At 36.7% G+C, this 14,598-nt stretch overlaps 1 protein-coding gene across 1 annotated transcript; it reads left to right on the top strand.

The window, feature by feature from the left end:
- The first annotated feature begins 13,377 nt into the window (after positions 1–13,377).
- On the top strand, positions 13,378–14,214 carry LOC145126550 (zinc finger BED domain-containing protein RICESLEEPER 2-like). Its single transcript, XM_079061895.1, has 2 exons — positions 13,378–14,020; positions 14,123–14,214. The coding sequence occupies exons 1-2, from the start codon at positions 13,378–13,380 to the stop codon at positions 14,212–14,214; spliced, it is 735 nt and encodes a 244-aa protein (XP_078918021.1).
- The last annotated feature ends 384 nt before the right edge of the window (positions 14,215–14,598 follow it).

The raw sequence follows: 14,598 nt of genomic DNA, 5'->3' as shown, positions 1-14,598 counted from the left end.
GATCTTGGCTTGGATACAGGTTTTCTCTTTTGGTTGTTTTTGATAGAAACTGATGAGTAGGATTGTTTTGATTCTGTTTATTTGTATTGTGAAAATTGAAGAATGGGTGATTGTTTGAATGGGAATCAATGTAGGGAAAAGTGTTTGGGATTCTTTGATAGATTGCAAGAAACAAGGAAGAAAAAGGGAAGGAATAAAGCCATTCCCTACTGTGTCAATTGGTTTCTTTATTACTGTCAATTGGCTGTCAATTGATTCATTCATTGGTCTGGTTGTATTTGTATATTCATTTATTTGAAGTGGATATATTAATAGATGTATTGGGGTATGTATGTATATAAGGTATTTGGTCTTTAGGATTTTACACAATACGCAAATTTTAAGTGTATATTTATTTTGAATATATATCCGTTACATATCCTACATGTATTTAGATAATTGTAACGGTAATTAACACACACACATTTATATATATATATATATATATATATATATATATATATATATATATATATAAATTTGAACTTATATATATTAACCAGGTAAAATTTATTAGTTTGTTAAACCTCGGCTGGTTAAATTAAAAATACAATTACCTATACTTAAGAGACCCCATTCTACGTGCCATTGGTCTCTATTGCATCACGGCCCACGGGGGTTTGATCGTCGAACTATGACCGAATTGTACCGGTTTTTACAGTAGTGGATTGAGAAGGGAGAACATGGTTCGAGTACCATGATTCGTAACGGATTGAGAAGAGACAACGTGGTTCGGGTACCATTATTCATAGCAGATCAAGAGGTGGCCACATGGTTTGAGTACCCTGACTCGTGGCGGTTAGTGCTTCTGGGTTACTGGTTATTCTGTGGTGATTGTCTAGACTGAGATCAGATGTGAAAGAGTATGGGGCCAGAGGGCCATGATGAACGAGTTTTAGTAGAGCATCCCTTGAAAGGGGAATCGATTTAGCTCCGAGGGATTTTTGGTGAGATGCCAGTTGGAGTCGCAAGACTCAGGGATGAGTAGGGATGGTGCGTTATTGGAGAATACGGTCTGGGCTGAGCGACCGGACGATAGTGGAGATGTCATTTTCTGTGACCTGAGCGCTGCTATTTCCGTTCCAGTAGGAAACAGGAGACATATTGAGATTTTCGGTTTCCGAGGTTGGGGGTGAGCCCTGTGGGGTAGTTTTGGTTACGATCTTTCATCAGAGTATCTGGGCAGTATGTCTGCCGCGAGGTAAGGATATAGCATGAGTAGGTTGTCAGTGGGGACTGAGATGGTCAAGGTCCAGGATACACCCTATTTGAGCATAGTAGGGCATGTGTTAGCTGCAGCAACGGACGGTCAAGAGGAGTATATCGGAGTGGTGGCTCTTATTGTCTATGATGGGTATCGAGTGTGGAAATGAGGTCTCTGCTCTTATGATAATTCACGTGATGGGACGTTAGTTGAGGAGTCGAGGATGAGGAGCATGTTAGTTCATTATTTTCAGACTGAGGGTCAGTATTACTACTGGACAGTTGAGATGTCCGGTAGTGGGATGGTACGAGATTCGGAATGACTAGAGGCAGTCATGATGAGAAGTTTCTGAGGATTTCATCTGAGATTCGGGGTAGTTGGAGTTGTTTGATCTCCATCGGGGAGATCATCGAGCATTGTGTATCACCTTCCAAGGGTAGGTGCGATGTTACTGGTAAAAACAGTCTGTGGGATAGATTGTTGGTGAACCAATTGGTGATGGTTCGAACCCTGAGTGGGGGAGAACCGGGTACCTTTGAGGAGATTAGAGGTTGTTCAAGAGTGGTTGGAGAACTGGATATAGAGACCTGCGATGCGGATTCCTGAGACCAGGGTTATTGGTGGTCAAGGCGAAGTGCAGAGCGAGATAGTGCATGTGGTATGTGTTAAGGAAAGGATGAGTGTCTCCACGGCAGGTGGCTGTCGATCGAAGACCGTGTGTGGCATGAAGATTAGTGGTGAATCCTGAAGGAACGCATTGTTGTATTTGTGTATGATGCGGTAAGTAGGAGATCAGTGGTTGAGACAGGACATCATGAGGTTCTGTGATGGTGTACCGAGGTATCCGAGTATGATGTTCTAAATTTCAGACTATTTTGAGACTTGAGTTATGGGATGACGAGTGGTGTATCAGGTATCTACGATTCCAGTGGGAGCCCTTTCAGCTAGTTGACATCAAATGGGATTATTCGAGAATGTGGATTGCAGCAGGGAAAGGTGTTTTGTTATGGCAGATGTCGTCAGAAATAGCAATGCATAATTTGGGTAAGTATGTACACCTATGGTTGGTCCGCAGGGCATGAGTTAATGATCGCAGTGTGGCGTCTGAGGATCAGATTGTGAAGTGGTAAGAGCAAGGGTGGTGATGCTACGGGGAGCCGTAGTACTCACTATTCAGTGAGAGGTTGTGGTGATGCTGCGGGGAGCTGTAGTACTCACTATTCAGTGAGAGGTTGTGGTGATGCTGCGGGGAGCCGTACTACTCACTATTCAGTGAGAGGTTGTGGTGATGTTGCGGGGAGCCGTAGTACTCACTATTCAGTGAGAGGTTGTGGTGATGCTACGCGGAGCCGTAGTACTCACTATTCAGTGAGAGGTTGTGGTGATGCTACGGGAAGCCGTAGTACTCATTATTCAGTGAGAGGTTGTGGTGATGCTGCGGGGAGCCGTAGTACTCATTATTCAGTGAGAGGTTGTGGTGATGCTGCGGGGAGCCGTAGTACTCACTATTCAGTGAGAGGTTATTGTGATGCTGCGGGGAGCCGTAGTACTGAGTATTCAGTGAGAGGTTGTTGTGATACTGCGGGGAGCCGTAGTGCCCACTAGTCAGCAAGAGAATGTTGCGACGAAGTACTCTCTTATCAGAGCGTGAGACAGAGGAGTTTTGGGCTTGGGTAGCCCTAATATTTGAGTTTTGTGGGAGCCTGGTGGTCGAATCAGGGGTGAGACTGGGATCTCCATAATTGTCGGGAGTTGTTATATTCTGAATCGAGTAATGGTTGTCGCAACCAAAGGGAAGTGGATAAGTGAAGAACGCATGAGTTGCGGGTCATGAGTCATGAGTTGAGTGGTTCGTTGGGACGAGTGGTTCCAATTGTGTGTCGGATCAGACTCTCGAGTTGAGTTCGATTCTAGTAGTGTATCGAGTAGACAGAATGAGATTCCAGATTCAGAGATGCATTTCATTTGGAAGGGGGTATTGTTCCATATGGTGTCTTGGACCGGAGTGGGTCAATTCGTTGGTATGAGAAAACCATGAGCGGACGATTCAGACGCTCGAGGACATGCTTCGAGCATGTGTGTTGGACTTCGGAGGGAGCTGGGACACATACCTACTATTGGCTGAGTTTTCCTATAACAACAGCCACCATTCGAGCATTGGTATGCCACCCTTCGATTTGTTGTATGGGAGGAGGTGTCGGACTCCCATTTGTTGGGGAGAGGTAGGGCAGCGTGTGATGGGTAGTACGGAGATAGTCCTCCAGACTACTGAGCAGATTCAGCAGGTCAGGCAGAGGTTGCTGACGGCTCAGAGTCGCCAGAAGAGCTACGCGGATAGGCGTCGCTCAGAGCTTGAGTTTCAGGTTGGTGATTTCGTTCTCCTGAAGGTATCACCTTGGAAAGGTGTGATTCGATTCAGGAAGAGATGCAAGTTGGGGCCTCGATATATCGGTCCTTTCAAGGTGACAGCTAGGGTGGGCAGGGTAGCGTATCGTTTGGAGCTACCTGCCGAGCTGAGTCAGATTCATGATACCTTCCACGTGTCTCAGTTGAGGAAGTGTATTGCCGATGAGTCAGCAGTGGTTCCATTAGAGGACATTCAGGTGGATGCGAGCATGAACTATGTTGAAAGGCCGATCGCGATCCGAGATAGGAGGATCAAGGTTCTGAGGAACAAGGAGGTGTCCCTTGTGCAGGTCCAGTGGCAACATCGGAAGGGGTCCGAGCTGACTTGGGAGCCGGAGTTAGAGATGCGGGAGCAGTATCCAGAGTTGTTTGCAGAACGAGACTTCGGGGGCGAAGTCTGATTCTAGTGGGGGAGAATTGTAACGCCCGGTTTCTCAGGTGGTTCCAGCTTAGAGGAGGCCAAGGAGGTTGCATATCTGTGGATCTCAAGCAAAGAACATCATCCTTAAGGTAGCATATCGATCCTTTTCTGTTTTGTTGAAGAATCCATGGATCTAGGGTTTTCTATACCCTTTATTGGGATGATTTGTTGGAAATATGGTCCCTTATCATGTTTAGGCTTCGGATCTGGACCCATAACGGTCCAGAGAGCCTTATACATCTTGCTTTATGATGAGTTATGGAAGAAATGGACTTAGGATGTTGTATTTGAGGCTAATTCTTCAAGTATAGTTATTTGGACGTTGTATGAGTATCAAGTTTGAACCTTTACGTGTTTAATGAGCTTAGGAAGGTCAGATCTATAGATTAGAGGAACAGATCTGACCTCAGAAGGCCATTTGAGTTCGAGCATGGAATGAACTCGCCGAGTCCATGAGCAGACTCGACGAGTCGGACCTGGTTGTCCCGTGACTCACAGTTGGTGACTCGCTGAGTTGGGGGAGTGACTCGGTGAGTCAGTTGGGATTTAGGGGACTTGAGTTCACATCTGAACTCGCCGAGTCAGTGCCTGACTCGACAAGTTGGGTCAAAGGGGTGGCCATTGGCCAACGTTGACCAGAGTTGACTTGTGTTGACTTTAGGGCATTAGTCAAACTAAGTCAGGGAGATGTTAATTAGAGATGTATTTATGCTATAGGAGGAAGCTAGGTCGGAAGATTGAGCACGAGTGATTATCCGACATCTTCCAGGTGAGTCTTCTCACTATACATTACCTAGAGTGGTATCTATGTGTAGACCGAAGGGTCTTGTGTGCTATGTGTATGTATGAGATTATGTGCATTGTGATATATGTATGCAATGTGCTGTATAGACCGGACCGGAGGGTCCAACGATATAGTCCGGACCGAAGGGTCCAACGATACAGACCGGACCGAAGGGTCCAACGAGCTATGACCGGACCAGAGGGTCCAACGAGCTACGGGACTGGAGGTTCCCGCTGAGACACATTGACCGGAGGGTCGTACTGTAGCCTCGAGTGGCGTATGTGTTGTATGTTGTATTTTGAGGAACTCACTAAGCATTTATGCTTACCGTGTTATGTGATATGTGTTTCAGGTATCAACGAGGGTCGCGGGAAGGCGCCGGCATGAATTGTACACACTGGCAGAAGATTCTGTGTTGAGATTCTAGGATATGTTTTATTGTGATGACATTGATACATGAGATTTTGAGAATATTATATGAGATTTATTATGTAAGAAAAATAAAAAATTGTTTTAAAATTTATGTCGTTACAAAGAAAGTAACTATACACTCACCTGATCAGAAGATGATCGGACAACACTACGGCTCTAAGAGTAGTATTCTTCGGTGAAACCGGGATGTTTTCTTGAAAACCGGGCTTCTCGCGGGCAGAGCTTCGGCTCGGAAACTCTTTTCTTCTCGGGATCTTCGGGCTTCGGGACTCGCTTCGGGTCTCGGGATGATACCGGGGCTTCGGGGGGGTTAAAAGAGGGCTTAGAGAGAGTATCGGGAGTGAGAGAGTGAGAAAGGAACAACCAAACTCGGCTGCCCTTGAACTTCTATTTATAGGGCCATTTTTCAGATCTCACGTCGTGAATCTCAAATATTCACGTCGTGAGTTCAATAGTCATCAGGTGCGTCATTGCCACTTGCGTCTGCCAGGCTCCAGAAGTCATAAATACTGAGTTCACGTCGTGAACACTGTATTCACGTCGTGAACTCTGACACAGTATCGGGGTTCGCGCCCCGAACTTCAGAAATTCATATCTTTCTCATACGAGCTCCATTTTCTATGTTCTTTATATCCACGCGTAGGTGAGATTATGCTCTACAACTCTCGTTTAGACTCCGTCAGCTAATTTTGACTTTATTTTTATTATATTTTTATTATATTATTTTTAGTAGGCTGAGACAGGAAAACTCCGTTACAAAATCATAACTCCTTCGTCCGACGTCCGTTTTCGTCTGTCTTTTCACCGTTGGACTACTATCGACGAGATATTCGATTCTCGTTTAGATTGTTTTGGCTAAAAATCACTCGATCTCATATTCGAGTTTCGGACTGCATACCGCTAAGTCGGAACTTAGAAAAATCATAACTTACTCATACGAAGTCAGATTTAGACGTTCTTTTTATGCATGTTCTCGATTTAACGTATTCTACGACTTTCGTTTAGATCACTAAGTCTAGATATCGCTCTATCTTAAATTCATATTTTACGTCATTCAGCGTCGTGTCGGTTCTGTCGCGAAACTTCGACAGGTCATAACTTCTTCGTTATAACTCGGATTTTGGCGTTCTTTATATGTACGGAATCCTTGTAACATATACTACAACTTAGTTAAGATTACTCCTTCTAAATAATCTTCCATAAAAAAGTCATTTTTGATGCTTATCGTCTCTAAATTGACTAGCCCAGATCTACGGGCGTTACAACCATCACCCCCTCCGCCACAACCACTACTACCTCCACTACTACACATCACCGTCATCATCACCCACTACACACCACCTATACCACCACCCACTACCACCACCGTCACCACATATAACACCACACTAACTTCCACCTCCACCATCACCCCCATCACCTCTGCCACCACCACCAACACCTTCGCCATCACCTTTATCACCACCACCGTTACTACCACCATTGCTATCTCCACCACTACACCACCCACCACCTACGCCACTACTCATGACCGCCACCATCACAATTACTACCGCCATTGTTGTTATCACCTCCGCCACTACACACCATCACCTCTGTCGCCATCATCATCATTATTGCCACCGTCAACATCACTGCCACCATCACCATCATTTACTAATTTTATAATTTATATAATATATTTCTACGTATAAGTTATAAAACAAAGCAAAAATAAGCAAAAAAAAAATGGCAATTTTGTCTTTTTATTATTTATGTTCCATTTTTCTGTCAACCAAACATAATATGGAATTAGATTCAAATTTCATTCCTGCCAACCAAACTGCAGAATATGGAATTTGATTGCAATTCCTGACAGATTCCAATTACTTAATAGATTCCAATTCCTTCAAAAACATTTTGCGAACCAAACGCCATCTGCGTTCCACTTTGATGAATGATACAAAAATATGTCTTATTAGTTTTTTTTAGACCTGGCAATTGGGTTGAGTTCGGGTTGGCGGGTCACAGGTTGGCTGGTTGGCGGGTCAGAAAACATAAACTCAACCCAACCCATATAATATATGGGTTGACGGGTTGGCGGGTCACGGATTGGTGGGTTGGAAACCTCAAGCCAACCCAACCCATATAGCCCGTTTAAGTATATGGGTTCGCGGGTTCACAAGTTAATGGGTCAAACCCAACCCATATAACTCGTTTAATAAATAAGCAACACATTTTAAAAAATGATGTTTTTTCAACATAAATTCATAAAATGATTAAAGTAATTAACATAAAAAAAGGTTTTCAACATAAATTCATAAAATCACTAACATCCAAATAAAAATGAAAGTTGAAAACATTCATAGAAAGTGGATGTGTTCTTCGTTTGTAACTTGTGAAAATAACGACATGTATTTTTTCTTTTTCTGATTAATGAACCGCAAATGCAGATTAGTCACATACGAATACGGAAGGAATACAATGATACAGAATATTACGAATTACGGATGAAAATCAAATTTCATTAATAATTAAATATATCATTTTTTTAAATGATATATATATATATATATATATATATATATATATATATATATATATATATATATATATATATATATATATATATATATATATATATATACACGGGTTGGCGGGTTGACCCGCGAACCCAAACAAATAACCCAACCCAACCCATGAAATAAACGGGTTGGTGGGTTGGCGGGTTGATGGGTTGGCGGGTTGATGGGTTGGCGGGTCAAAAATCTCAACCCAAACCCGTCTATTTTCGGGTTGGGTCAGTGTCGGGTTACGGGTTGGGTCGAGAGTTAGCCACTCCTAGTTTTTTTGTTTAAATTTTTGATATGATATCATTTCCATGATAGACATTTTATTCGGTTAATAAAAGGAACTTTGTATAAACATTAATATACCCACACAATTATACAAAAAACATTATTTCTTCATACACCTATTCAATATTCATATACTGTAATATAGATATAAAAGTTCTTAATATTGGTTAAGGTCAAAAGCGTCAGCCAGTGATGTGTTAGAATATCATTCGAAACCATTCCATGACTTAAAGGGTTCCTTTTTCTTATAGAAGAAAATAATATTAAAATCACCTTAATTTTCAATAATTTATGTGTACCGTACGTACATATTAATTTATTAATTAGGTTATTTAATAAACATAGTCTAATCCAAGTTAGGCCAAATGTGGTACTTTAAGTTATTTTTACATATTAAAAAATTGCGATCATCCTTCTCATAGAAATTGTAACTACATAAATAATTGATAAATTAACTATCATATAAAAATATACATTTTAAATAACAGTAAAAGCTTGGGACGTGGAAGATTATATATTTCATTTTTTTGTCAAATGTTTGCGATTCTACAACATTCTATTACGAGACACCTGAAAGATATTTATATTAAGGATTTTATTTTATACTACATATATCATGCCACTTGGATTTATAAAAAAAAATAGAGTAAGCAATAATTATATGTGATTAAAGGCGCAAAAAGTTTGACTGAATTCGAACTTAGATTCAAGCTTTGTTTGGCATACAACCCCATCATGGTTTGAAGTTTAAACTTTCCAAACTCTAAACCTTTCAAACCAATTTCAGATTTTCCAAAATTATTAGTTTTTTAGTTTTCAGAATTTAATTATTTAATTTTATATATTTTAAAATTTGAAAATATTTTTACAAAAATAACAATGGCTTAAAAACCCATTCGAACTGGTTGGACCAAGAACCAATAAATGAACGGTTCAACTAATACCGGTTTTATGATTTTTTTTTAACCAAAACGAATCGGCTGGTTTTTACAAAAACCGGTTAAACCGAATAAAAATACATGAAATGAGAGATTTTGAATAACAAACTTTAGTCGCATCTATTTAGACTTTTTTTATCATTGTGTCAGAACCAGTCCAAAGATACAGTAGACCCATAGAGAAAAGAAAAAATAAGTCTCCAAAATCATAAATATAATAAAAATTAAATTTAAAATAGACATAGCCTTATAAAATTCACTATAATATTAAAAAGACAAAATTGCAAAAATGATCCCCATGGTTTGTCAATTTCTGTGGGTAAAGTCTAAAAAAAAGTCTATTTAGACTTTTTTGGATTGTTAAATTCATTTAATTATTTTTTTTAATTTTCTTATTTCGTTAATTCTTTTGATTGGATTATTATATATTAATAAATATTATTTTTAATATATTATATTTATATATATTAATAAATATTACTTTATTATTATTATTTTTTTAATTTCTTCTTTATTGTATTAATTATTTTTTATTGGATTATTATATATTAACAATTATTATTTTTAGCATATAATATTTATCTATTAGTAAGTGTTATTTTATTGGATTATTAATTTTATTTAATTATTTTTTTCTAATTTTTTTATTGCATTAGTTCTTTTTATAGGATTATTAATTTAAATTTATTATTTTTTATTTATAATAAATAATATTTTTTAATAGTTTATTTTTTTTTAATTTCTTTCTTTATTGTTTCAAATAAAAATAACAAAAAATCTCACCCACCCCACATTCTCTAATTTATTTTAAATATTTGGAAGATAACATATTTTGGACAACACCACCACCATCACTCTGTCACAACAAACCACTATCGGGCCGTCTCCAACCCTGTTACTATATATATAAATATATAAGTTCAGTAATTATTCACGAAGTGATCATCGTGTGTATTTTAGTTTTTGTGTATTCACATATATCTAAATTTGTCATATATTTCAATAAACTTATGATTTTAACTTATTATTTTGACATATATAATTTTCCTAAAAATATTTCTACATGAATTACCAATCTGAGTATTCGCTACTCGACGGTCGGCCGAACGAGTATCGAATAACGAGTTCTACTACTTTGTCACCACCTGTAGTGGCTATGGTGGTTTGAAAATCCTCGATCTAACGTTGTCGTCATCGATGGTGGTATCTGTAATGAATGGTCGGCTGGAGGAAGTATGTTTTTGGGGGTTTATTTCACATTGTGTGGGTAGTCAACTCGTATAGTTTTCGTCGAGAATGGCCGACTGTAGTCGATGATCGATGATTTCCAGTGAGATGATACGACGATGCAAGGTGGTAAAATACAACGAATGGAGGAGCTGACCCGAAGAGTTTGGTATTTTTATTTAAAACAATAAAGAAAGAAATTAAAATAAATTAAATAAATTAAATAAATATTATTTATTATAAATAAAAATAATAAATTTAAATTAATAATCCAATAAAAAGAACTAATGCAATAAAAAATTATAAAAAATAATTAAATGAAAATAATAATCCAATAAAGTAACACTTACTAATAGATAAATATTATATGCTAAAAATAATATTTGTTAATATATAATAATCCAATAAAAAAGAATTAATACAATAAAGAAGAAATTAAAAAAAAATAAAAAAAATAATATAAAAGTAATATTTATTAATATATAAATATAATATATTAAAAATAATATTTATTAATATATAATAATCCAATCAAAAGAATTAACGAAATAAGAAAATTAAAAAAAATAATTAAATGAATTTATTAATCAAAAAAAGTAACACTTACTAATAGATAAATATTATATGTTAAAAATAATATTTATTTATAATAATCCAATAAAAAATAATTAATGCAATAAAGAAGAAATTAAAAAAAATAATTAAAATAATTAATAATAAAAAATAATATTTATTAATATATTAATATAATATATTAAAAATAATATTTATTAATATATAATAATCCAATAAAAAATAATACAATAAGGAAAAAGTTAAAAAGAAAAAAGTAATTAAAATAATTAATATATAATAATTCAGTAAAATGAAAAAGAAAAATTGCGTAATTGGTCCTTGTAGTTTGGTAAAAAGATAAAATTGCAGAAATGGTCCTAGGTGTAAATCTGTCATTTGCCAAAATTTAACAGTCACGTTGTTAAACTTAACGAGGTTGGGACCAAAACCGCAACAAAACCATCAAATAGGGACATTTTTTGCTAATAAACTTTTTTTTGGACCTTACCCACAGAAATTGACAAACCACAGGGACCATTTTTGCAATTTTGTCTATTAAAAAACTCAAATATGGTTAAAATATTATAAAAACAACTAATTTAAAGAAAAATACTTCTACTAACATTTTTAGATAAATTAGTTTTTTCTCTATATAATTATACCATATACTCTATAAATGTTGGATCTCTTAGAGACACATGGTCATGGGCGACCGTCCGGGTTGGCCACCATCACGGCTAGGCCTGCACTTAGAGATGCAAATTTTACCCATCGATTCGGGTACCCGCGGGTACCCGACCCGTTAGGGTCGGGTTTTACCCGGTTTAGCGGGTAACGGGGCGGGCACGGGTGCAGATTCTTATACCCGAAGCGGGGACGGGTCGGAGACGGATATGACACTATTCGACCCGTTTAAAACCCGATATTATATATATATATATATATATATATATATATATATATATATATATATATATATATATATATATATAATTATTAATTAGAATTATTGTTTATGGAAAATAGATTCGTGAATCACAGTATCAAGACGACGCTTGGGAATTGACTCCTCGTTTCTTCAAGCCATTAACTGATCTCACTCTCTCTCTAATCTTTTTTCATAGAATCAAGATTTCAAGATTTCATTATAAAAGATGCAGCCACCCTTCGTCTTTGATTCTCAGTTCTTCACAAAATTACGACATCAATCTTTCACCTTCAAGCTACCCTGCTCTCATCACCGATTCGGCGCTCATGGAATTAGAGAAGAACAACCTACAAGAAGTTCCAGCTTCATCCCAAAATCCTAAGCCCAGGTAAGTTTTCGATTTTATTTTCTTACACTCGATTTTTGTTGTAACCGATTAAACTGATGGATTTGTATAATCGATTAAACTGATGAATTTGTATAATCGATTCTGGTATAATCGATTTCTTGATTGAATGATTTTTGGTTGTATCTATTTTGAGTGATGTTGGTTATAATCGATTTCTTAATCACTAGATTTCTTACACTCGATTTTGTTATAATCGATTTCATGCCTTGAACTTGATTACAACCATTGAATCTTTTCTCCTGTAACTTATTTGTTAAATGCTTTTGATTGTATTTTATTACACTCGATTTTGGTTGTAACCTATTAAACTGATGGATTTGTATCTATTTTGAGTGATGTTGGTTATAATCGATAACTTAGTCACTCAATTTCTTACACTTTATTTTGTTATAATCAATATCATGCCTTGAACTTGATTGCAGCCATTGAATCTTTTTTTCCTGTAACTTATTTGTTAAATGTTTGTCTGGAAAGTAGAATGTAGAAACTTAATAAGTCAACATTTTTTATCTGTTTTGGTTGTAATCTCAGTGAACTACCACGTTTTTTTTTGTAACTTTAGGAATCTTGTTTTCTTGTAACTATAATATGATTTCTAGCAAAACATAAATCTGATTGTTGCAATTTAACTGCATAAAGTGGAACTGATTTCTAGCAAAGTGCATTGTTTTTGCAACATCTTTTTTACTGCATATATGTAATTGTTTTTTGTATTATCAGTAAATCTAATTTCTAGCAAACTGCATCTTTTTTTGCAGCATCTATGTTCTATCAATCTGATTTCCAACATTTTTTTTGCAGCGACACTCAAGATAGACAGCCCCCACAACTAAGTGTTGATGTTGCTGGAACAACAAAAGGGAAATTACTTCACATGAAATGTTGTGCACACATGAAATGTTGAGGATGCGAAGGATGGATTGTCTCTTTCAAGTAAGAAAAAGTTAGTTTTAGATTGTAAAACTAGATGGAATTACACTTATCTAATGCTTATGAGTGCAATTCCATATAAGGAAGTCTTCAACCACCTTGTACACAAAGACAAAAGCTACAAGCAAGCACCTAGTGATCAAGATTGGAATTTAGCAAAAGTGATGTGTGAGAAGCTCAAACTATTTTATAGTGTGACTGAAATGTTTTCAGGGGTCAAATATCCAACTGCTAATCTTTTTTTTTCCAAAGATTTGTGAGATCCGAATGTTGCTTCAAGAGTGTCTTATATCACCTTATGTGGAGATCAAGGCAATGACTACTAATATGATTGGGAAGTTCGACCAATATTGGTCTCTCATACATGGAGTATTAGCAATAGCCACTATTTTGGACCCACGATTCAAAATGAAGTTGATTGAGTATTATTTCCCCAAAATTTATGGTAATGATTCCCCACAAGAAGTTGAGAGAATTAGGAAGGTAACATACGAATTGGTAAGAGAATACAAGCCATATGATGCCAAAGAAACCCAACCTTCTTTCAATAATTATGATTTTGGCATGGATATCGATGATGGAGATCCTTTGGCTGGTTTTGATTTATTCGTGAGTACCACATCAATTGTTGATACTTACAAATCTGAGTTAGATTATTATTTAGAGGAGAATGTTTTGCCAAGGACCGGAGATTTTGATATTTTAGCATGGTGGAAGGCTAATGGTCTTAAATATCCTACTTTGCAACGAGTTGTTAAAGATATTTTGGCTATACCGGTCTCTACAGTTGCTTCCGAATCAGCCTTTAGTACCGGTGGAAGACATGTCACTCCTCATCGTAATAGACTTCATCCGGATACATTAGAAGCATTGATTTGTGTACAAGATTGGTTATGGGATGAGAAATTGGGTATGATTTTCTATATTCTAACCTTTGTATATTTTATTTTAAATTTTCTATAACATAAAATATTTTGTAATGATATTTATATTTGTTTATTTTTATTGCTAGGTGCACATTCCAATAAGAAAAAACATCTTGCAAAGTTTGAAGTTATAAAATATGACGAAGCCGGTCCAAGCTTTGTGGATTTTGATATTTAGTTCATGAAAAATTGTTGTTTTTATTTTAGTTATTTAACAAACATGAGGATGTCGTGCTTATCTTTTTTCTTTTTGTTTTTACTATTTTGTGTATGAGAATGAAGTATGAATTGTTGAATGTTTTAGTTATCATGATTATTACTATGTCTTTTTTATATATATCTCAGATTTATTAAAAAAATTATTGGATCTTTTTTACTTAACGGATATCCATCGGGTTCCCCGTATCCGACGGGTTTTTTTTACCCGAATCCGTCGGGGATTTGGCGGGTCGGGGGCGGGGGCGGGTGTTGGGGTCGGAGTTCGGGTGCGGGGATGGGTATTGTAGTATCCGACAATATCCGTCCCCGTTTGCATCTCTACCTGCACTATACATCTTTTGTT

Source organism: Lactuca virosa, chromosome 7 (assembly GCF_052849685.1).
Source record: "Lactuca virosa cultivar CGN04683 chromosome 7, Lactuca_virosa_CGN04683_v6, whole genome shotgun sequence".
NCBI lineage: Eukaryota > Viridiplantae > Streptophyta > Magnoliopsida > Asterales > Asteraceae > Lactuca > Lactuca virosa.
This window is presented reverse-complemented; position numbering and strand designations above follow the sequence as displayed.